The 26,573-nt window shown below is 38.4% G+C and overlaps 1 protein-coding gene across 4 annotated transcripts in view; it reads left to right on the top strand.

The window, feature by feature from the left end:
• Tbce (Tubulin-binding cofactor E) overlaps window positions 1-26,573 on the top strand; it is a 304,725-nt gene that overhangs the window by 195,222 nt on the left and 82,930 nt on the right. For all 4 annotated transcript variants that reach the window (XM_067136490.2, XM_067136489.2, XM_067136488.2 and 1 more), the window contains one exon: window positions 16,122-16,253. In XM_067136490.2, coding sequence (XP_066992591.1) covers window positions 16,122-16,253 — 132 coding nt within the window. The remainder of the gene's footprint in view (window positions 1-16,121; window positions 16,254-26,573) is intronic.

The raw sequence follows: 26,573 nt of genomic DNA, 5'->3' as shown, positions 1-26,573 counted from the left end.
AGTACTATAGGGCTATAATCTATCATTCCCCCCCAAAAAAAATATATATATATATTTATGGTTGGGACAACTGGCCTACCCACTTCCGGGGCCCATGAAAGAGAATTAAATATCTTTGTGGAGGGAAAAAGTTAAACATGATAAAGATAAATATGACTTCATCTAGTTTTCACAAGTCGGGCTGAGTGGTTCAGACTGTTGATGTGCTGGCCTTCTGACCCCAACTTGGCAGGTTCGATCCTGGTTCAGTCCGGTGGTAGTTGAAGGTGCTCAAATACGTCAGCCTCGTGTCGGTAGATTTACTGGCACGTAAAAGAACTCCTGCAGGACTAAATTCCTGCACATCGGCGTCTCCGAAAATCGTAGAAGTAGTTAGCGGGGCGTGAAGCCAATAACATTAATTAGACTACATTTGGCTTTTAACAAGCTGAGCATATCAGGAAAGAAAAGTGTCCTGGTGACATTTTAGTCGCTCAATACAGGAATGTCTTTGGGTGCTGTGACTTTTACTTTTTTTTTTTGCTGTTTGCTTTACGTCACACCGTCACATATAGGTCTTATGGCGACGATGGGACAGGAAAGGCCTAGGAATGGGAACAAAGCGGCCGTGGCCTTAGGTACAGCCTCAGCATTTGCCTGGTGTGAAAATGGGAAACCACGCAAAACCATCTTCAGGGCTGCCGGCAGTGGGGTTCAAAACCCACTATCTCCCGGATGCGAGCTCACAGCTGCGCGCTCCTAACCGCACGGCCAACTCGCGCGGTATTTTTACCCTTCGGTTTATTGACTTGGCTTGTATAACCTAAAACTTTGGCTAAGTAGGATAATATTTTAAACACCTACATCACTATTTTCACCTGTGTGAAATTATGTTATTTATTTCATTAATATTATGATAATTATTATAATTGAGCATTGTTAACTTATAAGACCCCAACAGACAAGCATTGGTTTTGTGTAGAGTTATACGTTTGTTAAATTCACGTTGTTTCCTTTCATGATGTACACGCCTATTCTTTGTTACATTATATAGAGAGTATTTAGATATAGCCTAAATTTCTTTACCAATTAAGCTCTTCAATAAAGACATACATAACTGTCCCATGCCAAGATATATTGGTAGAATTAGAGCTGTCAAAATGGTTCATAACCCCTTTTATTTATTATCTTGACATGGATCACCCAAAACATAGGTTAGGTTTGGAGAATACTTTAATAATCAGCATTATTTAATGCACTGTTTATTACTTTCATATTCCAAGATGTAATTGAAGCATTTAAATAAAGCATCATACATTAAAATTCAAAGTTTTACCACTAGAACAGCTGACATGGAAAAGTGATTTGAAAATTCAAACAAATTCATCTTACGTTAAAATATTCAAAAAAAAAAAAATAATAAACTGTAGACTTTTCCTATATATCACCAGCATTTCTCCGGCTCGCCAAAATCCATTTCTTCCTAGTTTTAGCGTCTTTGGAACATTTATAAACAATTTGTTTGGTATGGTATGTGATGTGCTATTGCACATCGGAACTCTTCACCATTTATAAGTTTTCTGCCTCACTGTCTGCGCAGGATTCATTTTAAGTCTAAAATATACCACTCAGATTATTATCCAATGTATAGACCTCGAATTTAACCATACTAGACACTAACGTAAAGTAGAAATACACGAAGTGTATCCTGCTTCTCACAGTACACTATGTGTTATTTCGTCTGCTAATTCAGTCAACCTGTACCATGACGTCAGACCAATGAGATCGCGTGCTTGCGTGACGTGACATTTTCGTTGATTTTTATCACGTTTCGAGTTATTATTTGTACATTCTGATCACATTTTTGAATTCTGCATGAAATTTTGAATCAGATTAGCATATTTTTAATTAAAACCCCGGATCATGCATGTTCCCTATTGTGATTGACAACACATTCAACATTGGTTTCGTCAAATGATATATGTGGGTCAAATAACCCCTTTGGATTAATATACTATTTACCCAAGACCATTGTCATCCTAATGGTTCTCATGTCAGATAAAGAAGATCCATTTTAGTTTTGGACATTTTTAAAAAATCAGATAAATAGAACTGACAAGTTTTAATTGTGTTAAAATACCATAAATTTTAAATTACATTTATGTACTGTTCACATTTTTTAAATATCATTGTGGCATGTATAGTTTTAAAGAGGTTATTACTGTGTAACATATCGCTGATGGACTGAACATATATAACATTAATGTTCATAATTTATCATTTATATTACATATGGTTAAATAACGTCCCGGACCTTGACCTTAAGGTTGTCTACAGGCTGAAGATGCCCAAAATAGGGTGAAACATGTACCTGATAAGTCTATATAAATTCATGTAGATCCAAACCACATTAAATGTGTGGTATGTATTGAACAGTTGGTTTCATTAAATTATCCTGGAGATATTTATGCATAACGTCATTTTCAGTACAGAACAAGAACGAGAATTTTTACTTGTAAATTGGGCCAGTGGTCGTACCCGTCATATCTCTTTTCGTAGACAGGCTTAGGAGGTGGTGTGTAGATCTTCGTCTTCTTTCTTGCGGATGGTCTTCAGCTTCTTCATCCTCGTCCTCATCTTCTTTTCTTCTCTCTCTGTCTGGAGTTGCTACCAATGCTTGCCCTACTGCCATTCGAAAATTGAGGAGATCATGAAACTTTTGGGAACTTTGTTTGCTCGAAAGTCCACCCAGTACTGTGAAATGAAATGGCGTATGGCTTTTAGTGCCGTGAGTGTCCGAGGACAAGTTCGGCTCGCCAGATGCAGGTCTTTCAATTTGACACCCGTAGGCGACCTGCATGTCGTGATGAGGATGAAATGATGATGAAGACAACACATGTACCCAGTCCTCGTGGCAGTGAAATTAACCAGTTATGGTTAAAATTCCAATCCCTGCCGGGAATCGAACCCGGGACCCCTGGATCAAAGGCCAGCACGCTAACAATTTAGCCATGGAGCCGGACGCCCGGTACTGTAGCCAACTATTAACGATGCTCATATCAAGGAAGTGGCGAAGCATTTATAAGGTCCATTTCTTTTTCCTGAACCATGTTCGGTAGCATTCTACTCTAATTGTTGATTGCAAATATCTACTCCCCCTCATGTGCTCATTGTAATTCTTAATCAAAAAAGGACAGTCGACTGCAGTATATTTGTGTTCATTTTTGGACTACATTCCTACCTTGGCTAGGGGTTCAATCCCAGCACAAGTCAAAGCAACAAGAACTCATTGAGAGTCGTTCCATTCCACATCTACAATGGCATTGTCAGAATGCACATATTCATGAACAGGTGTTGGCCCGATCTTCATCTTCATCACTTGACAAATCACTAATATCAGAGTTGTCCAAACAATGTAATATCCGGTCCTCAGATAAACCTGCAAGCGTAAATAATATGTAATTGGGAATAAATATTGTACAGTTATTTTATAAATATCAATTAGTTCAAAAGTACTGCTTACAAAGTAATATTCCAATTTGAGGTCAGAATTCCCACTGACTTGAAGCAAAGCCTGACTGCCACAATCGTGCTAGTTGAACTTTGATGCAAGTATAAATTAATATTGTTGTATTTACAACTAATTAATGCTCATAAAATCAATAATTGCAACTTCTACAAATGACACATTCCCAAACATAGCCAAATAACGTTGTATTTTTTAAAATATAAAGCACTTGACTTGCGAGCACATCATCAGTTTTTAACTCCATTGTTTACCAGTCACTGCTGCTTTCTGGAGACAGGTAGACAAATGAAAAACAGTTGAATGATGTAGCGCAGAACCCGTACAATCGTTGTAGTCCGGTTCGAAGCACAGAAGTGATTTAGTTTAGCAGTTAGAAAAGTAAAATTGAATTCGCACAAACGTGCAACCTGGGCCTGAAAGGGCTATTATGTGTGCTTGCTTGTCAGTAAAAAAGATTTGTAATTGAATCCCTCCTGGTTGATGATGTGACAGCCCTCTGACGATCAGGACAAGTTATATTGTTGTAGTCAATATGACCTATTATTCCAGAGAAATTATCCCAGATATAATCAAATATCACTTGCCACAGAATAAAAATACACTATTATTCCTTCTTTAATAGCATCTTTTTTTTCTATAGGTATGTTATAGTGTAATATTTATATTGAACTTGTGTGTTCCACAGACTGAAAAGAAAAGCTTCTTAGTTCTATTTAACCGAGTTGACACTGCTGGCTGTCAGCTATCAGACACAACTTCCTTTTACTATTTTGACATGAAAGTACTGAGCGTATTGTGTGACACTGACAATGCAGCAGTTCTAGAAGCCAACAGTAAAAAGAATAAAATAAATATGTAGTGTCTAATTTTTACAAATTTGACTATGTTAGAATTGACTGAAATACAAAAAGTATGTTTCTGTTTCCAGAATTTTATGCTTAACACATTATAATGAAAATTATTTTTACTTACTTTACAAAAATCTACAAGGTAAAATTGTATTCCAGTACTATGTCAACCACCTGCATGGTATAAAAGTGTGCAGAGCTTCCAGCGTGAAATGTCTGGCATGTAATTGTTGAACAAATATACAGTTAATGGTAACAAATACCAAACACGGTAATATCTCATATTCAAATTCTTTTATACTGTTGTAACCTCTGCCCTTACTGTCTTAAATCTTCCTTAATGATTTCATTACTTCAGATATAAGATTCTGTATTCAATTAAAACTTTCTTCAACATGTTCCAGTTATTTCTAGGGTCGCTGGAACCTCCCAGACTCATTTTGGTTTTGATCATGGTTTAAGACTGGATGCCCTTCGTGACACTGCATGATTCTTGACATGAAGAAACTGAGTCTAACCATCATCGTCTTGGTCTCCCTCTACTTCTCTTACACTCCAGAACAGAGTACATTATTCTCCTTCCATGACCCAACCACTGAAGCCGGTTTATGCGTACAGCTTCATCCATCGAGTTCATTCCTAACTTAGCCTTTATCTCCTCATTCTGAGTACCCTCCTGCCATTGTTCCCACCAGTTTGTCCCTGCAATCATTCTCGCTACTTTCATGTCTGTTACTTCTAACTTATGAATAAGATATCCTGAGTCCACCCACCTTTCGCTCCTGTAAAGCAGAGTTGGTCTGAAAACAGACCGATGTAAAGATAGTTTTGCCTGGGAGCTGACTTCCTTCTCACAGAATACTGTTGATCGCAACTGCGAGCTCACTGCATTAGCTTTACTACACCTTGATTCAATCTCGCTTACTATATTACCAGACTGGGAGAACACACAACCTAAATATTTGAAATTATCGACCTGTTCTAGCTTTGTATCGCCAATCTAACATTCAATTTTGTTGAATTTCTTGCCTACTGACATCAGTTTAGTCTTCGAAAGGCTAATTTTCATACCGTACTCATTGCACCTATTTTAAGCTCCAAGATATTATACTGCAGGCTTTCGGCACAATCTGCCATTAAGACTAAGTGTTCAGCATAGGCCAGACTGCTTACTACATTTCTACTTAACTGAATCCCTACCTGTCATTTTATCCCTTTCAGCAGATGATCCATGTAAACTACGAACAGCAAAGGTTAAAGGCCTTGTCTAACTCCTGTAAGTACCCTGAACCAAGAACTCATTTTACCATCAATTCTCACTGAAGCCCAATTGTCATCATAAATGCCTTTGATTGATTTTAATAATCTACATTTAATTTCATAGTCACCCAGTATGGCGAACATCTTTTCCCTTGGTAACCTGTCGTATGCTTTCTCTAGATCTACGAAACGTAAACACAACTGCCTATTCCTCTCGTAGCATTTTTCATTTACCTGGCGCATACTGAAAATCTGATCCTGACAGCCTCTCTGTGGTCTGAAACCACACTGGTTTTCATCCAACTTCCTCTCAAATACTGATCGCACCCTCTCTTCCAAGATGCCAGTGAATACTTTGCCTGGTATACTAATCAATGAGATACCTCAATAGTTGTTGCAATCCTTCCTGTTCCCTTGCTTATAGATAGGTGCAATTACTGCTTTATTCCAATCTAAAGGTACCTTACCAAGACTCCATGCTAATCTTACTACTCTATGAAGCCATTTCATCCCTGCCTTCCCACTATACTACGTCATTTCAGGTCTAATTTCATCTATTCCTGCTGCTTTATGACATTGGAGTTTATTTACCATCCTTTCCACTTCCTCAAGCGTAATTTCACCAACATCATTTATCTCCTCCCCATGAGCTTGGCTGTTCGCAACACCATCAGGAAGATTTCATTTTACGTTGAGAAGATGTTCAAAATATTCCGTCCACCTGTCAAGTGATTTTGTGGAATCTATTATGAGTTCACCTGAATTACTCAAAACACTGTTCATTTCCTTTTACCCTCCCTTCCTAACATTCTTTATTACTGTCCAGAAAGGTTTCCCTGCTGCTTGACCTAGCCTTTCCAGGTTGTTACCAAAATCTTCCCATGACTTCTTTTTGAATTCAACAACTAGTCCTATTTGTTTCGCTCTGTTTCTTTCATCTACGTACAAATCCCTGTCTGCCTCGGCCCTTGTTTGGAGCCATTTCTGATAAGCCTTCTTTTTACGTTTACAAGCTGTTCTCATTTCATCGTTCCACCAAGATGTTCGCCTTTTCCCATCTTTACACACAGTAGTTCGTAGGCAGTCCCTTGCTGTTTCTATTAGAGCATCCCTGTATGCCACCCATTCTCTTTCTATATCCTGAACCTGCTTACTGTCTACTGTTCGAAACTTCTCGCTAATCATATCCATGTACTTCTGTCTAATTTCCTCGTATTGGAGATTTTCTACCTTTATTCGTTTGCAGACAGAGTTCACTTTCTCTACTGTAGGCCTAGAGATACTTAGTTCACTACAGATCAGATAGTTGTCTGTATCATCGAAAAATCCCCGGAAACTCGCACATTCCTAACAGGTTTTCTGAATTCGAAGTCGGTTGAGATATAGTCTTTTATGGACCTTGGTGCCCCTAGCCTCCCATGTGTAGCAGTGAATATCCTTATGCTTGAAGAATGTACGAATTCTTAACTGCTAAACCCATACTAGCATAGAAGTCCAGCAAACGCTTCCCATTCCCATTCGCTTCCATATCTTCCCCGTATTAACCCATCACCCTTTCATATCCTTCAGTTCTGTTTCCATCTCTCGCATTGAAATTGCCGATTAGCGCTATTCTATCCTTACTGTTGACCCTGACCACAGTGTAACTCAATGCTTCATAAAACTTGTCAACTTCATCCTCATCTGCACCCTCGCATGGTGAATACACTGAGACAATTCTCGTCCTAATTCCTCCAACTGCCAAATCTACCCATATCATTTGCTCATTTACGTGCCTAACAGAAACTATTTTGTGTGCAGTGGTATACCTGATAAGCAGCCCTACTCCATACTCTGCCCTTCCCTTTCTAACACCTGTCAAGTACACTTTATAATCTCCTATCTCTTCCTCGTTATCTCCCTTTACCCGTATATCAGTTAACTCCTAGCACATCCAGATGCATCCTCTTTGCTGACTCAGCCAGTCTATTCAATTATACACAAAGAATAGTTTGGAAATTACAGGGTGATTACAGATGATCCATCGGGTTTTGATGTCTTGTGGCTCCAAATGTTATAATGTGAAGAAAATATAAATACAAATATAATAACAAGGATGCCCGTGTGGCGATTTACCGGTTACCTCCATCGGGCACGTCCCATTGGAATTGGGGAAGCTCGCTGGCTCTGCCACCAGCAGAGTCAGAGGGTAGTAGGGAAATAAAATACCACCGTGAAAAAAAAAACCTGGTCCCTTGCCAGGGTTACGGCGAAGACTGGTAAATGGCCAGAAGCCAGAAAACATCTTGGGGCAACCTGTAGGGCTAACAACCCTAGTTGTAAAAGGATGGGTACCCGTCCAAAGCAAAGTCAAGTCAAAAAGCATGATGGCACAACATTTCAAGAAACATACCCCAGGGGGTAAATCTTCGGATAAATCCCTCGTCGTGAACGCCACGGCGCACGAGTCTCGTTCGGATTCTGGGGGAGACTCGACATCATGCAAGAGACGAGTCGGAGCGTCTCGGTGTACCCAAAGAGTCAAAACCTCAGGCCAAAATCTAAAACCTTTCTAGCAACTTCCAACATAAATTCACTTACACAAACTGGCAAGCTAAAAACCCTCACCAGAGCTCTTCACGAAAATCAGATATCCATAATGGCCCTACAGGAAACAAGGTACCCAGATGAAGAGATTTTTTAATCCGAAAGCTACCGATTTTTCAAGAGCAAAGCGCAAAGAGAAATCCTCAATGGAGCTGTGATGCTTGGAACCGCGTTTGCTGTTAGAACCAAGATCCTTAAATCGGTTGCAAATTTCGAACCTGTGAATGACAGATTGTCTATACTCACAATTAAATGCGCGAACAAAACCTACGCGCTAGTTAACGCACATGCTCCTACAAACGATAAGAACAAGTCTGATCCAGGCGAAGTTGATAATTTCTGGGACCTACTGGATGAAAAATTAAACAAAATCCCCAAACACCATGTCAAGCTTCTTTTGGGTGACTTCAATGCCCAACTAGGTCGTGAACAGAAGTACAAGAAAGTTATAGGAAATTACCCTGCTCACAAAAGAACCAATCCCAACGGCAAAAGACTGGTGTCCATTTGCGAAAATCACAACCTGCAGGTCATGTCGACCCACTTTCGCCATCTACCCAGAAAGCAAATGACTTGGCGTTCTCCCGTCCAAGCTCTCGGAGAGTTCCAAATTGATCATGTTGCAATCTCCAGGAGAAACAGCCCTGAGATTATGAATGTCAAGGTAAAGAAAGGCATCAATGTGGCCTCAGATCATTATATCTCTCTTATCAAATTCAAACCAATTCCCGCAAACACAAGGAAGACAACTAAACAGATCACACACTTCGACAATGATAAACTTCGGCAAAGGGTCGAGGAGTTCCAGGAGAAGGCTAGACCAAATGACTGTGACTTTAACAATACCAAAAGTCTCCTTGTTGAGGCCGCCAAAGACGTTGCAGAAATCAAGAGAAGCAAAAAGCATGCCTGGTGGAATAGTACCTGCGAATCAGTCCTCCAAGAAATACTCAATGCGTGGAAACAGTACTACTCTACGAAATCAGAAAATGATTGGGAAACCTACAAAATCCAACGTGCCCAAGCAGCTAGGGTGTTCAGAACTGAGAAACGTAAATACGAAAAATCTCTCATTGAAAAGATAGAACAAAACTTTAGGAAGAATGAAAGCAGAGAGTACTACAGAGCCTTCAAACGCAAACTCACTGGCTATAAACCAGCATCTCTATGCTTTGAGCAAAAGGACGGCACACTGGCGACGTCAAATGAAGAAAATTGCAGCATTCTGGCAGATTACTTCAAGAATTTACTTAATTGCTCTAAACCGTAAAGTGCCATTGAGACCAAGGAACCCTTACTCAGGTACCCAGATTCCAGACCACCCGACAGAGATGAAATCAAGCGCCACATTGCCCGTCTCAAAAATAACAAAGCGCCAGGGGAAGACTTGGTAGTAGCAGAACTATGGAAATATGCCCCAGAGGAATCACTTGATATCTTGCAAAAGCAAATAGAAGAAATTTGGAACAAGGAGACCCTACCCGAAGATTGGAAAATAGCTTTGATCTACCCATTACACAAAAAAGGCAGCATGAAGAACATCAACAACTACAGAGGAATATCTTTGCTACCCGTGACTTACAAAATTCTATCACTTGCCATCCTGGAGTGTTTGGAAGCACAAGTCGAACATCAAATAGGTGAATACCAAGGAGGGTTCAGAAAAGGTCGCTCAACAGCTGAACAGATTCAAAATCTCAAAACGATCATCAGATATTGTACACTAAGGTCCAAGCAGTATGTGTCTGTCTTTGTGGACTTTAAGAATGCGTTCGACTCCATTAACCGGGAAGTCCCGCTAAACATCTTAAATGAATTTGGAGTTGATTTGAAACTGCTGGCATTCATTAGAGCCACCCTGACCGATACAAAATCCAAGGTGAAGTTCCACGGATGTCTCTCGCATTCCTTTTTGACATCAAAATAAGAGTCCGACAAGGTGATGGGCTATCCCCGATACTCTTCAACTGTGTTCTTGAAAAGATCATCAGAACCTGGCGGGTGAGATTAAAGGAAACCAACTACAGTCCATTGTGAATAGGAACCAAATCCAAGGGGATCGCAACAGACTGCTTAGCATTTGCCGATGATATTGCTGTTCTCTCAAACGACATAGAAACCGCTAGAGCTCAAGTTGAAATGTTAAAGGAAATTGCCGAACAAACTGGTTTGCAGATATCGTTTGAGAAAACAGAAGTAATGACTAACATCAAAGAGGCTCCACCAAAACTCCATACAAAATACGGGGACATCACCCGAGTAGACAAATTCAAATACCTGGGTGAGATCATCATGAAAAATGGACTGGACAAAGAAGCACTTCAGGAGCGAGTACGCAAACTGGAAATAGCCTACCATCCATCTCGCACAATCTACAGCAAAAAATGCCTTTCCCAAAACACCAAAATACGTCACTATGAAACAGTTCTGAAGCCAGTAGTTCTGTATGCAGCCGAAACCCTGTCTCTAAATGCTAACAAAGGACTCCTTGAAGAACTCAAGAAAAGAGAACGCAAAATTGTGAGAGGAATCTTGGGATCAAAGTACAGAAATGGAATCCATCAAAAGAGATCCAACAAGGAAGTCTACAGCAAAATAGAGAAAATTACCAACACAATCAGAAAAATCATCATCTGAAAAGAATGGACGGAAGAAAGTTAACTAAAGAAATCTTTCGCTTTTTTGATTCAAACCCCAAAACCACAATTCCCTGGTTTAGAAATACCAAAGAAGACCTGCAAATGCTACATATCTCAGCTGAAGACGCCCTCAGTAGAGATCTCTTCCCCAAGGAAATATTGACAAACGGGCTAAACCGAGACGAGCAACCGAAGAGAAGACACGGTGCCCCTTGGAGAGAGGAGCGTAAGCAGGCCCACTCACAAAGAATGAGGGAAATTTGGGCTCTAAAGAAGGCCAAATGCAACAAGACTTAACGTGGTCCTTGATGGCCCCAGTGAATTATATATATATAACAAGGATGTGCAACATCTGCAAAATACTTGCAGAAATAAATAATTTGGTTGAGCATGAACGAAATCCTTCTTCCAAGGCGACGGTCATCGGGCTGACGAGGCTACAGATTTGTTTCATTACTTTACCTGCTATTGTTTAACCTTGAAATAGAATCTGGTTAGCGTGCCAGGTCCTTCTCTGCTCCACCAATAGACAAAATTTACGTTATGTTTCACTATTTGAATTTACTCCAGAAACAGCAAAACAGCAATGATCATCACGTGATGAGACCGGATCATTTTGTTGCTTACAGTAAAACACCCACAATCTACAAACCGCAAATGTACAATATACCAACAATTTAGATACGCTCTGTTTTGATACACATCTTTTCTTATAACATACCTCAAGGTAATAGTAGGAATAGGTACAACGACTTTCCTTACGCTTGGATACCCCTCCTTTGCGAAGGTCATCCGTAACCTTAATTACACACTTTCTCTTCACTGACGCTTTGTGGCCTCCAAGCTTCCAGCAACTATTTCCAAAGATTGGTAGCGGGCCTCTCACGTCGCTCCAGGACATTAATGTACATGAGTCGCCTTCATGGTTCACAGACGTATGTATGTAGTTTTAAAGACCAGTCTTCAGATTGAATGGATGAGATTGCTGTCCCCTTTCTTACCATGTATTATAACTTCATGAGGTAAAAAAAAGAAAAAAATTGCTCACTATACTGTGTGAATCTGTCCACAACTTCACAATGTAGAGTAAATGTACAACGAATGCCATGTTGAATAAATGAATGACCAAGCAATTAACACTTAGCCTACTGTTTCCTCTAGCAATATTCAGTTCTGTGCTCACTAACACATTAACTCCAGATTACACATATAAATCACCATACACTGTACGTTCCCCCAGAGAATGAACGAGCTAATTAAAACCGCGTAACGTCTTCCACAGAAAATGAAGTTTTAATAACCTCTTAATCAGTCCAAAATGAACTTTCACAGTAGTGACTCCGTAATGCCTTTGTAATGAAGTCGTATTGACTCTGTAATGCTTTTGTAATGAAGTAGTAATCTACGCCACGCGCATACATATATATGTAGGCTTGTTCCACATGGCTGTAGCATCTCTTGGTAGCTTTACCTAATGCATCTCCAAGTGTCTCTCAGCCAACGCAACCTGGTTCAAAACCTGAGGTTTCGGATTGGTTACTGAGCGTTTGATACAAAAATAAGCAAACTCTCGCGTTCATCCACATTGATGAATTTCAGTTTCAGCCTATACTTCCCAATTGTACTCCGGGTTTCCAAGCCACTAGTTGCAACACTTCTTTACTGATCTGTCATTACTGATATAGTCACTGTTTCCCAGGTTGCACAATTTTGACCAATCCACACGGCTATGCCATAAGTACCGACTCTTACCCAAACTTTAAAGGTATGGTCAAATGTTCCACCTTAACAATACTAAAAGGTTTATTTTAATTATTTAAATAACATTTTTTTAAAAATATAACGGAACATGTTTCATCTATCTTGTAGACATCATCAGCCGAAAAGTTTTTAAGATCAAGCACAAAGGACAAGGACAAAAAACACATTAAAATAATTCAGACTCCTTTGCATGAACAAAATAACACAGTTTGCGATTTTTTTCTGTGGGGATACATGAAATACATTGTTTACATACAGTAAAACCTCGTTAATTCGAAGCCGTTGGGACTCAAAAATCGGATTTCGAATTACGTGATTTAGAATTAACCGCCAATTTGCAATTCAGAAGTACCAACCCTTGCCGTGTTACAAAATATTCTAAGGCCCATTACTGCATGCAGTTAACCTTGATTCACAGTTTATACCTTTCAAATGCCATGAAAAAAGAACTATTTCCAAAATGTATCCAAGAAGGTATTCAAATAATGCACTTGGATATCTCACTGATAAACATAATCTCACGCAATGAAAGAAAGAGAAAAAAAGTACGATTCAAAGACGAGGAGAAATCTATGCTGGCTCCCATGTGCAAGTGCTTTAATCATTGGATTACTATACTGTATGCATTTTAGATGCCTTGTATTTACACAGAAAGTACCCGATGCCCTTAAAATCAAACTTTCCTATGACTCTATCCTTGTACAATTTCCCGCCATGGCACTTCTCTCGTTCTTCAGAAATGTGAACACTTGCCGCGTCAAAAAGTATCCTAAGACCCATTAATACATGCAATCACCTCGATTCACAGTTTAAACCTTTCAAATGCCATGGAAAAAACTATTTCCGAAATATATCCAACAAAGTGCATTTACAATGTTCAAATAATACACCTGGATAAATCACTGACAAACAACCTCACGCAACAAAAGAGAAAAAATCACACAATTCAAAGACGAGGATAAATTATGTTGGTTCCACTGTGCAAATGCATTATTTTTTGGATTTCTGTACTGTTTGCATTTTTACATGCTGCAGACAGATTTTACTTTCTCTATCCTAGGCCTAGAAATACTTAGTTCACTACAGGTCAGATAGTGGTGTGTATCATTGAAAAATCCCCAGAAAACCTAACAGATTATCAGACTTATCGAACTTTCCTATGACGTGGGGATAAAGTTTCTACCTTCCATGTGCATTGCAACGCACTACAATGACCCCCATCCCCCACCCGTGTACAATTCCCCGGCTGGCATTTTCTCCTTTAAAACCATAAGACCGTTTGGGCTCGCATTAAAATAAAGCAATGCAGTTTTATCGGCAATGACAATATTGTTCGGTGCCTACGAATTTATTATATGAGCCACGATTTTTCGTCAACTGTCGGCATCACCATTGTTCGCGGATTCTGTTTTTCCGCATACTGCCTGTTGCGTGATATTACGGCATTCCTTAAAAGGTTGAATACAATAGAATTCTGATTTCATTCAACTTAGCAATCATGAACCGCACTGTAGACCCACCGAAGTAACTGTAAGTGCGGAAAGCTACCCCTCCACGTTCCGGAACATGCGTTCTATTATGACGCGGATAAATTACAAGTTGAAATTACTCTGTACCATACTATTGTTTTAAAATGTAAAGGCAGTTTTGTATTAAGTCTGAATTTTGGTAATGGGGCCGACATTGTACTTCGAATTACGAATTATCCGTATTTCGAATTAAACAATTTAAATAATATGCAAAACTGTGTCTCATGTTTCCGGTAAGGAGAGCTTCTTCGAATTAGGCGGGATTTTGAATTAACCGATTTCAAATTATCGAGGTTCTACTGTACTTCCTCTGCTGACAACATTGGCTGAACTCCAGGATGGTATCACTGCTGTGCTGGTGAACATTGACAGGGGTGTGCTCGAACTTGTATGGTTCGAACTTGACTACCGCATAGATGTGTGTCATGTAACACAAGAAGGACACATAAGACATTTGTAATGATGTGTAAGAAACTTGACAATCTGCTTATTCATACAAAGTATCATTCAGTATTTTGTATGTACTTAGTGAAATACATTCATCCAAGACCCAACAAAATCATTTGTAAAATCACCCTGTATATTTAGAAGTCAATATGAAGCTAATCAAGAAATTTACACATCTGCTGGTATGGCACCATCATGTTAGTACCCCACATGAGGGTCCAGAGGTGTAATTTTATGTCAGGCAATGCGTAAATTAAATGTATTAAATGTTGAAACTTGTATAATGTGAAATTTTCCCATCTCAGAATATCTTACCTAATGAGTGATGAAAAATACACTCAACCATGTAAGATGGTCAAGACCAACTAGCATCTGAGCAAAACCTCATTACCGGGCGAGTTGGCCGTGTGGTTAGGAGTGCGCAGTGTGAGCTCGCATCCAGGAGATAGTGGGTTCGAACCCCACTGTCGGCACCCCTGAAGATGGTTTTCCATGGTTTCCCATTTTCACACCAAGCAAATGCTGGGGTTGTACCTTAATTAAGGCCATGGCCGCTTCCTTCCCATTCGTAGGCCTTTGGGGCTGTACCTTAATTAAGGCCACGGCCGCTTCCTTCCCATTCCTAGGCCTTTCCTGTCCCATCGTCGCCATCAGACCTATCTGTGTCGGTGTGACGTAAAAACAAATAGCAAAAAAAAAAAAAAAAAAAAACAGACCTCATTTCCTTGTACGTTAAAAGCAATGGCTTACTTGATCCTATTTGCTGGGTTGAGTTGACTGTTTTTTTTTTTTTTCCCCTCAGCCACCATGAGAGTTCAGAACATGAAAATCAGAGGAAACACTTGAAAAATCATATGCCATTTTAATTCTTAATGTAATTGAATTTATACGTGAAGTAGCATAAAAAGGATGCAAAAAATCTGGTTGGTTCTATGCTGTTTGACAGTAATGTGAAAAATATAAAATCCAAACTCAGAGTTCTGCAACTGAAGACCAAGCGATTCCCTTATATTCTTAACCATCATTTGTTTCTAGATGGTTTGAAATCCTTCACTGTGCAGGAATTTTTTTTTGTTTTCTTCCACTTATTTAAAACTAAAACCATCTACCACAACACACAACTTTGATGGTAACCAAAATTTAAAACAAATTATGAATTTGGACCCCGTATTGAAAACATCATCATGGAAAATATCACTTGCTTGAAATCGATTGAGGAGCAATCAGTTAAGGTGTCATATTCAATTTCAAATAGAAATTCAGTAGGGTGTACGAATCTTCAACTTCATGGTCATGTTGCTGCCATCTATGGAGTTTAGAACAACTACCTCCACATCTGTGAAGACTACCATCGCAGTCTAACTACTTGATACTAGCTAGACATTGGAAGCAAAAGCCCTAGAAGAATTTCACCCCACCCTACCATTATAAGGCCCATGTCTAATTAAAATATGAGGGGTGCTGTACAAATGTATACATGTAGATTTTGGATATTAGTAGGACTGTCTTGTGAAGAAATAACTGTTCTTTTTTTTTTTTTCAGTGGCAGTCCATATGTGAATTGGATAAACTCAAACAGTTGGAGAATCTCAAGATAATGGAAAATCCATTGATGGAAGTAGAGAATCGTGCAACTAATCGTCAGCTGATCATTGCTAGAATTGAAAGCCTTAAGGTATGTTTGGCACTGAATAACTGACCTCGAGCCAATTGGCATTTGGTGTGAAGTCCGGCTGTGTTGCCAACTAATCAGCACCTTGGCCTTGGTTTACATTGTTTAATTCCAGGCTGGATCATGGGATTTTAATCATGAACGTTTAATTCCCTTATCTGAAGGATTGGGTGTTTGTGCTGTCCCCAACATAGCTGCAGCTCACACACCACACACAGAACTATCCTCCACCACATTACCGTTTCATTGATTTCACACTTCAGTTAGCCTTTTTTTTTTTCTTTACCTGATCAGAATTATTTATAACTCTGAAACTTTTCAGTCTCTTTGTAATAAAACTATGTAGTTATTAGAGGTCACTCGAGGTGACTGAGACAAACTGAAGGACTCAGTTGTAGAGTGTAAGAAAACTATGAAGATTAAGAGATGATAGATTGTATATTTAATTATTTCAAGATAAGACAGAAGAACTTTACAGTTACAGATGAGCTGTCAAAAATATCACAGTCACACATTCTGTAAGTTGCCATTCATTCCCACTTTCTCTTCTATTATTTTGCAATTTACAATTCCTCTCCACTTCCAATATCCACTCCTCTCCTTCAGAGCATGTGTTAGTTTTCAACATCACCTGACATTGGACCTTTTTTTTCTTCTCAGAATGTTGCAAGATATATGTGTTGGTGGGACGTAAAGCAAATTGTAATTTCTTTACAAGCTCGTTAATGTGATTACCCCATAGAACATCATTCTTTATATGTACACCTAGGTACTTACAGTGATCACCATGAGATAACATCACTCCTTCAACACAGTATTTGAAACTGGGAGGGCTTTTCCTCTTGGTGAAAATTAAAACTTGACTTTTCATTCTATTATCTTCATAACATTGTCTAGGTCTTCATGTAGTTGCTCACAATCTTGTAACTTACTACTCGATACAGTACAACAACAACCGCAAAAAGCATTATCTGTGATTTCAGTTCTTTACTTGTGTCATATATATAAAGATCCAATAATACTGCCCAGCGTGACACTCCCCCCTCTTTTATCATAATCATTGCAGGATCACATAATGCTTCATCTATGCTAATTCTCTTAGTTTGGTTTTCTGAACATGTAGCCACCTAATGAACCATTCTTTTGTCTAATCCAATAGTCCTCATTTTTGTCAGTAATCTTCCATGATCTACCCTAACAAAATTCTTGTATATGTCAAAAACAATACTGTCCATTTGACCCCCTGAATCTAAAATATCTGCTATATCCCAACTCATTGCTTTTAGTATATCCCCAGAAATCTTGTCAATCCAAACTGATTCTCTAGCTTACAGGTTTTGTATCTTTTTGTAAATATCTTTTATCATAGGTAAATTTCAGTAATTCACCAGCATTAGTTGCCCCCTCTGCTTGTACATTATCTTTATAGCCAATTAGCTTTACATACTGCTGAGTGAATATTTCAGCCTTCTGTACATCCTCACATATACACTTCCCTTGTTCAACAATGATCCCTGGAATGTGTATCCTTTTATTGTTCTCTAAAATTCATAATGCTGCCAGTTATGTTTGTCATTATCTTTAGCTGACTTTCTTGCTAAATTCAATTTCCTAGCAGGTTCCTGCAACCATTCCTAACTCTTTCTAACCTGCACCACCTCCTTAACCCTTTTACTCTGGCATAACAAGAATGGTGGCATGACCCTCTGGACGCGAGCAGCGAGTGGCTCGCCAAACCCGCTGTACGGAATACTCTTCTTGCTCCTCTCTCCCTTCCACAGTTGTCCCGTGACATAAGAAGAAGACAGGCAGAGTTTAAAAGTATATTATTTGAAATGCACATTCGGTGAAATTCTTATGATTATATTTTTAGAACTTTTCACTCTGCTGGCTTTGTCTACTAAACTTTTCAATCCGGAATTAGCTGCGTCGAACTTATGTTTCTTCGGATTCAAGTTCTCCTTTTTCCAATTTAGTTTTCTGCTTGATGGTTCAGGCACTTGATCTTCATCTTCAGTTGAATCGTCAAAGTAGGCCGACTTTTTAGATGATGAAGAGGTAACTTGAGTAGAAAACATGCCTGAAATAGGTGTGATTGAAGTCGTTCCATCAGCAGAATCAGAAGACAAATAACTCGTCATCTTCTTCAGAGTCTCTACCCAATATGAGGGCAACAGCTTTCTCCGCAGTATATCTTTCCTCCGTCATCAGGACTTTCAAAATTTCAAAGTGATTGAAAGATAAGTCAGGAAGCACAAGCATGTCAGCACTGGGAAGCAACTAGGCGCGAAGTGAGTAGCATACAGGATACGTTCCTTTCGTCTTCGAACTAGTTGCTTCTGTCATCTGGTGATCATATTCTTCACGATAGACTCCAAAGACACTCACGGGAGACATCCAAGGCCGAACTTCTCCAGCAGTTTATCGTAGTGAAATGAAAACAGCTGAAAGTCACGTGACTTCTACAGCATTCAACCAGCTATGAGGCACGGCTCCAGCACGACTGCTACAGCAGTCCACCGGAGTGAAAGGGTTAATCTCTTTCTTTCCCTGTTATAATGGGTCCTTGCGTCCAACTCGTTGGCTGAACGGTCAGCGTACCGGCCTTCGGTTCAGAGGGTCCCGGCTTCGATTCCCAGCCGGGTCGGGGATTTTAACCTTGGTTAATTCCAATGGCATGGGGGCTGGGTGTATGTGTTGTCTTCATCATCATTTCATCCTCATCACGACACACAGGTTGCCTAAGGGCGTCAAATAGAAAGACTTGCACTTGGCGAGCCGAACCTGTCCTGTCCTGGGATATCCCGGCACTAAAAGCCATACGACATTTCATTTCATTTCATTTCATGGGTCCTTACCATCTTAAAGGTACATACCTGTTTTCACACTCCTAAACAATTGTTTGAAATTCATCCTGTAGGCTGTTTACATTTTTATTTACCAATTTTCCACTGATCATAATTGAGGACCTGGAGGGAACCAAAATTTCATCAAGCGGAAATATTGGAAGGTGCTGGAAGATCTACTAAGGCGTTATTAGCAATTTTAAATAAAGGGTGTGATACTCGTATAGGTTTGGCCATTAAAATTTTTGTCGTAAGGGGCCTTGGAAGATATTTGTGATTTTTACAATTACAATTAAGGTAAGAAATAAGTAGTTTACTAGTATTAAGGTAATTAAGTGATTTGGTTTATTGTAAAGTTTAATTAGATGGGGGGTGGCTTCTGTATTTAAAGAACTAAATATTAGATCAATAGATACGAGATCCATATTTTTGGTAAGTATGTTAGTAAGACGTGGATCTCTTATTGATGAAATTATTAGAATATCAAATCAAAATCTCTTTATTTGCAAATGAGGTGTCTACCTCGGTGGCAAATGGTACACTAAAATACATTATTGTCAAGCACTAAATATTAAATTAACAAGAGAAGAAAATTTTTCCTATAATACAATATTATACAATTTACGCTAACAATGTTTTCTATTAAACACACAGCTCATCCTTAATAAATTTATATTGTTTACAAAATTCTACTTATAATATATCCTGTCCTACTTACAAATATAGTCAACTGATATACAGTATGTGGAATTACTTCAAATGATACTATACAACTGGTATAACATTAATATTTACATTGCATTTATTTATTTACTTTTTTTTTTTTTTACCCATTCTGGATCCTAAGTAGCATAACGACCTGCTGCGTCTTAACCAGAGCCCCTTTTGCCACCACTTTTCAGAGTTCCTGAAGGGCCTTCACAGCTACCGTAGCGGTCCCAGGGCCCTCGAAGTCCCCACTGTACTTCACCCCTACAGGCAGTCCCCTACTTTGGCTGTCCAAACTCCTTAGACCAGGGGATGGAATTAATTTATTCACACACATTTTTTTATATACAATAACCTGCACTGGTCGAATGCCCTCTAACATTTCATTTATTTTCCCTGTTGCTGTTTATTCTCTTCTTGAATATCTGTACAGATTTTGGAAAAGGATCAAACACTACCCCTGGTAAACTGTTCCACTCCTTCACACCCTTCCCAATGAATGAAAATTTACCCCAATCGCTTCTGCTAAAATTCCTTCTAATTTTATATTTGTGGTCAGTCCTGCCGATATAATTATTTTCCAACTGAAGCCTCTCACGGATATCTCCCCATGCCTCTTCTCCTGTATAGGCTCTATATAATCCTGTAAGTCTAGTTTTCTCCCTTCTCTTACTTAAAGTTTCCCACCCAAGTTCCTTTAACATTTCTGATACACTACTCTTTCTCCTGAAATCCCCTGTTACAAATCTTGCTGCTTTCCTCTGCACACTATCTATTTCTTTTATTAGGTATTCTTGGTGAGGATCCCAAACACTGTTTGCATATTCCAATAATGGACGAACCATACTCAAGTAACTTTTTTCTTTTAATTCTTTGTTGCATCCTTTAAGTAGCCTCATTATGACATGTAATGATCTGTATGCTTTCCCAACAATGTCATCAATATGACCCTTCCAGTGCAAATTACTTTCAAATCTCACACCTAAGTATTTGCACTTGCCATCTTTTGGGATAACTACCTCATCCAAAGTATATTCAAATTCAGTTTTAAAGCTCCTGTTTGTAAAAGTTGTAACAGTTGATTTGCCTCCATTAACCTTCATATTATTTTCTTCAACCCATTGTTGGATACTTTCAAGGTCCCTTTGTAATTCTGAACAATCCTCAATGTTGTTTATTTCTCTATAAACAATTATGTCATCTGCATACAATCTTATTTTTGATGTTATATTGTTCCCTAAATCATTTGCGTATATTAAGAAAAGTAACGGACCGATTATACTACCCTGTGCAATTCCCTTCCAAACTTTCTCTTCCTGAGATACATTATTTCCTACTTTGACTTTCTGAACCCTTGAATTTAGAAATGCTTTTATCCAACGTGTAACCCTTACGTCCAATCCTATTCCCTCCAATTTCTTTAATAATATTCCATGTTCCACTCTATCAAAGGCTTTGGAAAGATCTATGGCTATGCAATCTAACTGACCTCCTGAATCCAACTGATCTGATATGTCCTGCTGAAATCCCACCAGTTGTGCCTCACAAGAAAATTTCTTTCTAAATCCATACTGGCTCCTCATGAACCAATTTTTATCATCACATATCCCTCTGATGTACTTCGATATTAAACTCTCCAGAATTTTACAAACTATACTGGTCAGGCTGATTGGTCTGTAGTTCTCTGGTTTCCTTTTATCACCCTTTCCTTTATAAATAGGTATTATTATAGATTCCTTCCATTCCTTTGGTATTACACTATTATTTATGACATAGTCAAAGAGAAATTTTAAATAAGGCACTATGTACCACCCCATTGTCTTTAATACCTCCCCAGTAATTTGATCACTCCCTGCTGCTTTTCCTTGCTGAAGCAGTTGGATTTCTCTGAAAATATCTTCGTTTGTGAATGAGAAGCTTCTTGTTTCCCTCTGTCTCTCTCCCTCTCTATCTTCTGTTTCGGTTTCCAACTCTTGACAATCATCTACTGAATCTCTAAATTCCCTACTAAATAGGTTTGCTTTCTCAGTATCTGTTAAATAGTGTTCACCCCCTTCTCCCACCATTGTAGGAATTTGGATTCCTTTTCCTTTTTGATTCCTGATATATGAATACAGCTTTTTCCATTTCCCTTTGTGGTCATTACCCTCTTGAAGTATGCCATTCATATAATTCTCTTTTGCTTCCTTTTTCACTCTATTCAGTTCCCTCATTAGCTGTTTTCTAGTTTCTCTACTCTCCCTACCCTCTTTGATTTTCCTGTTTACTATTCTACATTTTCTTTTTAATTTTCTTATTTCCCTTGTATAATAAACAGGGTCTGAGGTCATTTTACCCTTCTTAACAGGTACAAATCTCTTCTCTCCTTCCCAAATAATTCCTTTAAATTTAGCCCAAAGTGTATCCACGTTACTCCCTTCACTTATCCAACAACTGAATTGTGAGTTAAGGTAAGTCCCAAATTCATCAACTTTAGTTTTTCTGTACAATTTCTTGTCTTGTGTAACCCTCTTATTAAGCCTTTTTGGTACGAGTCCTACATCCATTATTACAGCCTTATGGTCTCCTATTCCTTCAATTACCTCAGTTTTATCAACAATTTCCCATGGTTTAACCAAGAATACATCTAGTAAGTTATTGAGACGAGTCGGTTCTTGTACTACTTGTGTAAATCCTCCCTCCCAAATTAACTTATTTGCCAGTTTCTGTTCATGGGCTTCACTTGCAGCTCCTTTCCATTCAACTTCAGGCAAATTTAGATCTCCCCCAATTATTACCATATCATTATTATTGTTTTTACAAGTATAATCTATTATTTTTTCAAAGATTTCCATGTCTCTTTCCTCTCTTCCAGGCCTGTATGTTCCTATAATTCCCACCTCCTTCATATTATCACAAACTAATTTTATCCCTAATATTTCATCCCTTTCATCGGTAAACCATTCATGTGAACAGTAAGTTTCCTTCACCAGAATAAACACCCCCCCTCCCTTTTTATCTCCTCGGTCTCTACGATAGACTGTGTACCCTTCTGGAAATACTTCTCTATTACCCACCCCTTCTTTCAACCACGATTCCACTCCTATCACCACATCAGTCTCATAAGATTCCATCAATGTACCGAATTTTAATTGTTTATTTACTACACTTTGACAGTTTACCAAGAGCAATCTCAGACCCCCTTCCTCCCTAAAACTTGACTGTTGCAATTGGGTGATTGATAGTACGATGATGACAAGGGTTTTTATAGAAGTATAAAATAGTTCATTAGGAATAGAATATAGGAAAATCAAAAGGAGGATGATATTAATCCAACGGTTATGGAGATAATACATGTTTGTACAATGATAATAAGGGTTATAGCAAGAGGATGATTGGCTTGGATAAAAATGAAACTGTTAAGAAAATTGAAAACAAGGACACTTAAATTTATGATTCAGAGGGTAGTTGAGTGTGAAAATATTAATTTTGGGGATTAGTGAGAAGAATTTTCTTTCCTCTGAGTTTTAGAAGAAATATCTTAATATTGGTTTACAAGACCAGTGTTTTTATTAACACTAGAGCAGCCGCAGTGGTCAATTTGACCGATGGGGAACTTTAATACTTTGCCACGTCCATGATTTTTATTCCTATGACCGGAGGTTCACGAAATGCTCATGTGGTGAGCTGTTCTTCTCGTTAACGTTTTATTTAGACTGAAAACTCAAGCAGTGGCGTAAAAAATCATCGACCTACCTAGAACGGCCGGAGCAGTCAAACTGACTGGGAATATTTTATAGATTGATGGATTTGTGTTTGAGCTACGATATTGTTATAGAATAATACAGATTTATTCACAATAATGGAGCACTGCACTTTGTTAGAACTGTACAAATAAATAAGTCCGTTACGACAATGGTCTTGATCCTGCTCAAGATAAACACATCCAACCCATTCTTTTCGCGCACTGGTGGTTGTGTACTGGGAGTCGTATGTCTCGCCGTTCACGTGGGCTCAGTGAGCAGAAGATACTCCGTAGACTGCAAAATATTGCAGAAAATGAGTCTGTTCCTGAAGAATCCGATGATTCAGCAGACAGTGATGATCTGGAATACATTCCACGTACAGTTCACAGTGATTCCGAGAGGGAAAGTGCAGATGTCATGGAGTGTGATAATGAAATTTATGCACCCCAAAATACAGGAAAATCAGGTTAGTAAAAATCATGATGTAATATGATGTGATTTATTGTTAGTGCACTTATATGATTATTTTGTTCTAGTTGTAGGGTTTCACATATGGCTTTCGTTGTTCTGTTAGTTATAGAACCTTATTTTCAGTAATATAAGGGAATTATCAAATTGCTAAAATAGTTCTTTCCCTTTTTCCAGTTGAAAGTGCACTTAGCAGTTGTCATCTTTTCCTGAAGCTAATAGTACACTCCCTGTGAACAATGTCAACAATCAATTGATTTCTCGTGATGGTTTACCATGGGATGTTATTGAAGTTGGTGCTTCTTCGACATCAAAACGTACTGAGCAGAACATCTTACGTGAAGCTAGTGGTCCTATTGCATTTGCTAAATGCAGTGTTTGTGATTATGTAGCAAGTGCTTTTCAGCTGTTGATTGACGACTCAATTCTTCGTCATATAAAAAATTGTACTGAGGTAGAGGCTAGGAGGAGACTTCAAGAGAATATCTGGACCATTTCACTGGAAGAGTTGGATGCAATGTACTGAGGCAGAGGCTAGGAGGAGACTTCAAGAGAATATCTGGACCAATTCACTGGAAGAGCTGGATGCATTTATTGCATTACTTTACGCTCGTGGTGTATTTGGTGTGAAGGGAAAATCTAGCGTCTGCAGAACGATAAGTTTGCTCTTATGTCAGAGGTCTGGAATAAGTTCATAGATAACTGTCATCTACGCTACAAGCCAGATGAAAACATGTGCATTGATGAACAGCTATTTCCTATCAAAAGCAGATGTAGATTCACTCAATTCATGGCAAACAAACCTGACAAGTTTGGCGTCAAATTATGGGTCATCGTGGATGTAAATTCGAAATATATCTTGAATGCGTTTCCTTACCTCGGAAAGGACGAATTACGACCAGTTGGCCAGACATTTATCTGAGAATGTACTTTTACGTCTTGTTGCTCCATTCATGGACAAGGGAAGAAATGTAACAACTGACAGTTTTTTTTACATTGGTGAGTATTGCAGAAAAACTGAAAGAGAGGAGAACAAGTATTGTGGGTACAGTGAATAAATCACGGCGAGAAGTTCCTGAGGCAGTGCGAAATTCGAATGCAGATTTATATAGCACCTTAGTGTTGAAGCGTGGTGACACTACACTCGCTGTGTATCAAGGGAAGAAACGAAAGAATGTTACCAGTTTGAGTACGGTGCATCCAAATGTAAGTGTAGACAGCAGTCACAAAAAGAAGTTGCCTGAAACAAATAAGTATTACAATGCAACAAAATACAGAGTGGACGTAGTAGATCAAATTGCGCGCTTTTACGCAACGAAAGCACCATCCCGACGTTGGCCGGTTCAGGTTTTCTACAATTTGCTAGATTTTGCAGGGACAAATGCCCGAGTACTCTATACAGGTGTCACTGGATAGAAAATTAGTCTAACATTTTTGTTTCAGTTGGCTCAGGAAATAAGAGACTTGTATGTAAGAAAGAAACCACAAAAGGCAACAATCCATGATCCAGAAATGTCACGAGGCAACAAGGAAGAACCTAGTACAATGAAGAGGCGTTAGCGTCAGATAGCACGTTGTAATGGCAAGAAAATAATGGATGTGTGCTCATTGTGTAACAAAGCTGTGTGTGGAAAATGCATGGACAAGGAAAAGAAAAGAGTTTGTATGCGTAAATTGTAATGTCAAGTAGCTAATCACAGCAAGAAAGACTTGTAGGCCTACCCTGTAGGATGAAAGGATTTAATTCATACCAATAATGTTAAGTTCTATATTGTTGTATAACAACAGTAAATAAAGAGTAGTGATGACATAGTTTGGAAATATTTCCTGAGAAATTGTGCTATTAAAATATGCCGTATAATCTTTCCAAACACTAAATTTCAATACAGCGGTCAAATTGACCACCACGGCTGTTTTAGGAGTGCCAGAGTGTCGGCCGTTCTTGTGTTAAACTACTAAAACAATGGTAATAAGTTGAGTTATCTTGATTTTAGTATTTTTAATAGGAGTGTGAACTTTTTGTTCTAAACGTAAACATTTATTGTCTATATTGTTGAGTTTAGAATTTGTGTTAAATTTATTTGGATTGCTTTATTTATATTTTAATTTTTTATTATGAATTGTATTTTAGTATGATTTTTTAAACATTTTCTGTCTGTGAGGGGGCATTAGGATTATCTGTATTGGTTTCTATAATTCGTACTCATGGAAATGATTTTTTTCAAACATTTAGAGTTTTGCATTGTTAAAGTTTATATTTATAATTGTAGCTTATAAATCTCATGTTTATTCCGTATTGGCTCAACACAACTAAGGTTAAGTTATGAGTAAGTTCCCACCTTCCAATACTTATCAATTTCTATATAATAGACTTATTAATTACATAATATAATCCATATAACCTCTAGTACATGTTTCGTTCCGATTATGGAACATCTTCAGCTAAAATTGGTAAAATGGCAAGACAATTAAAATACATTGATGTTAAGATGATACATAAGCTAAAAGATATGATAAAATGGCTCGAAAATTAAAACATATGATAATGATGATGAGATAAAGTTCATTCATGTTGG

This window comes from Anabrus simplex, chromosome 1, assembly GCF_040414725.1.
Source record: "Anabrus simplex isolate iqAnaSimp1 chromosome 1, ASM4041472v1, whole genome shotgun sequence".
Classification (NCBI taxonomy): Eukaryota; Metazoa; Arthropoda; class Insecta; order Orthoptera; family Tettigoniidae; genus Anabrus; species Anabrus simplex.
This window is presented reverse-complemented; position numbering and strand designations above follow the sequence as displayed.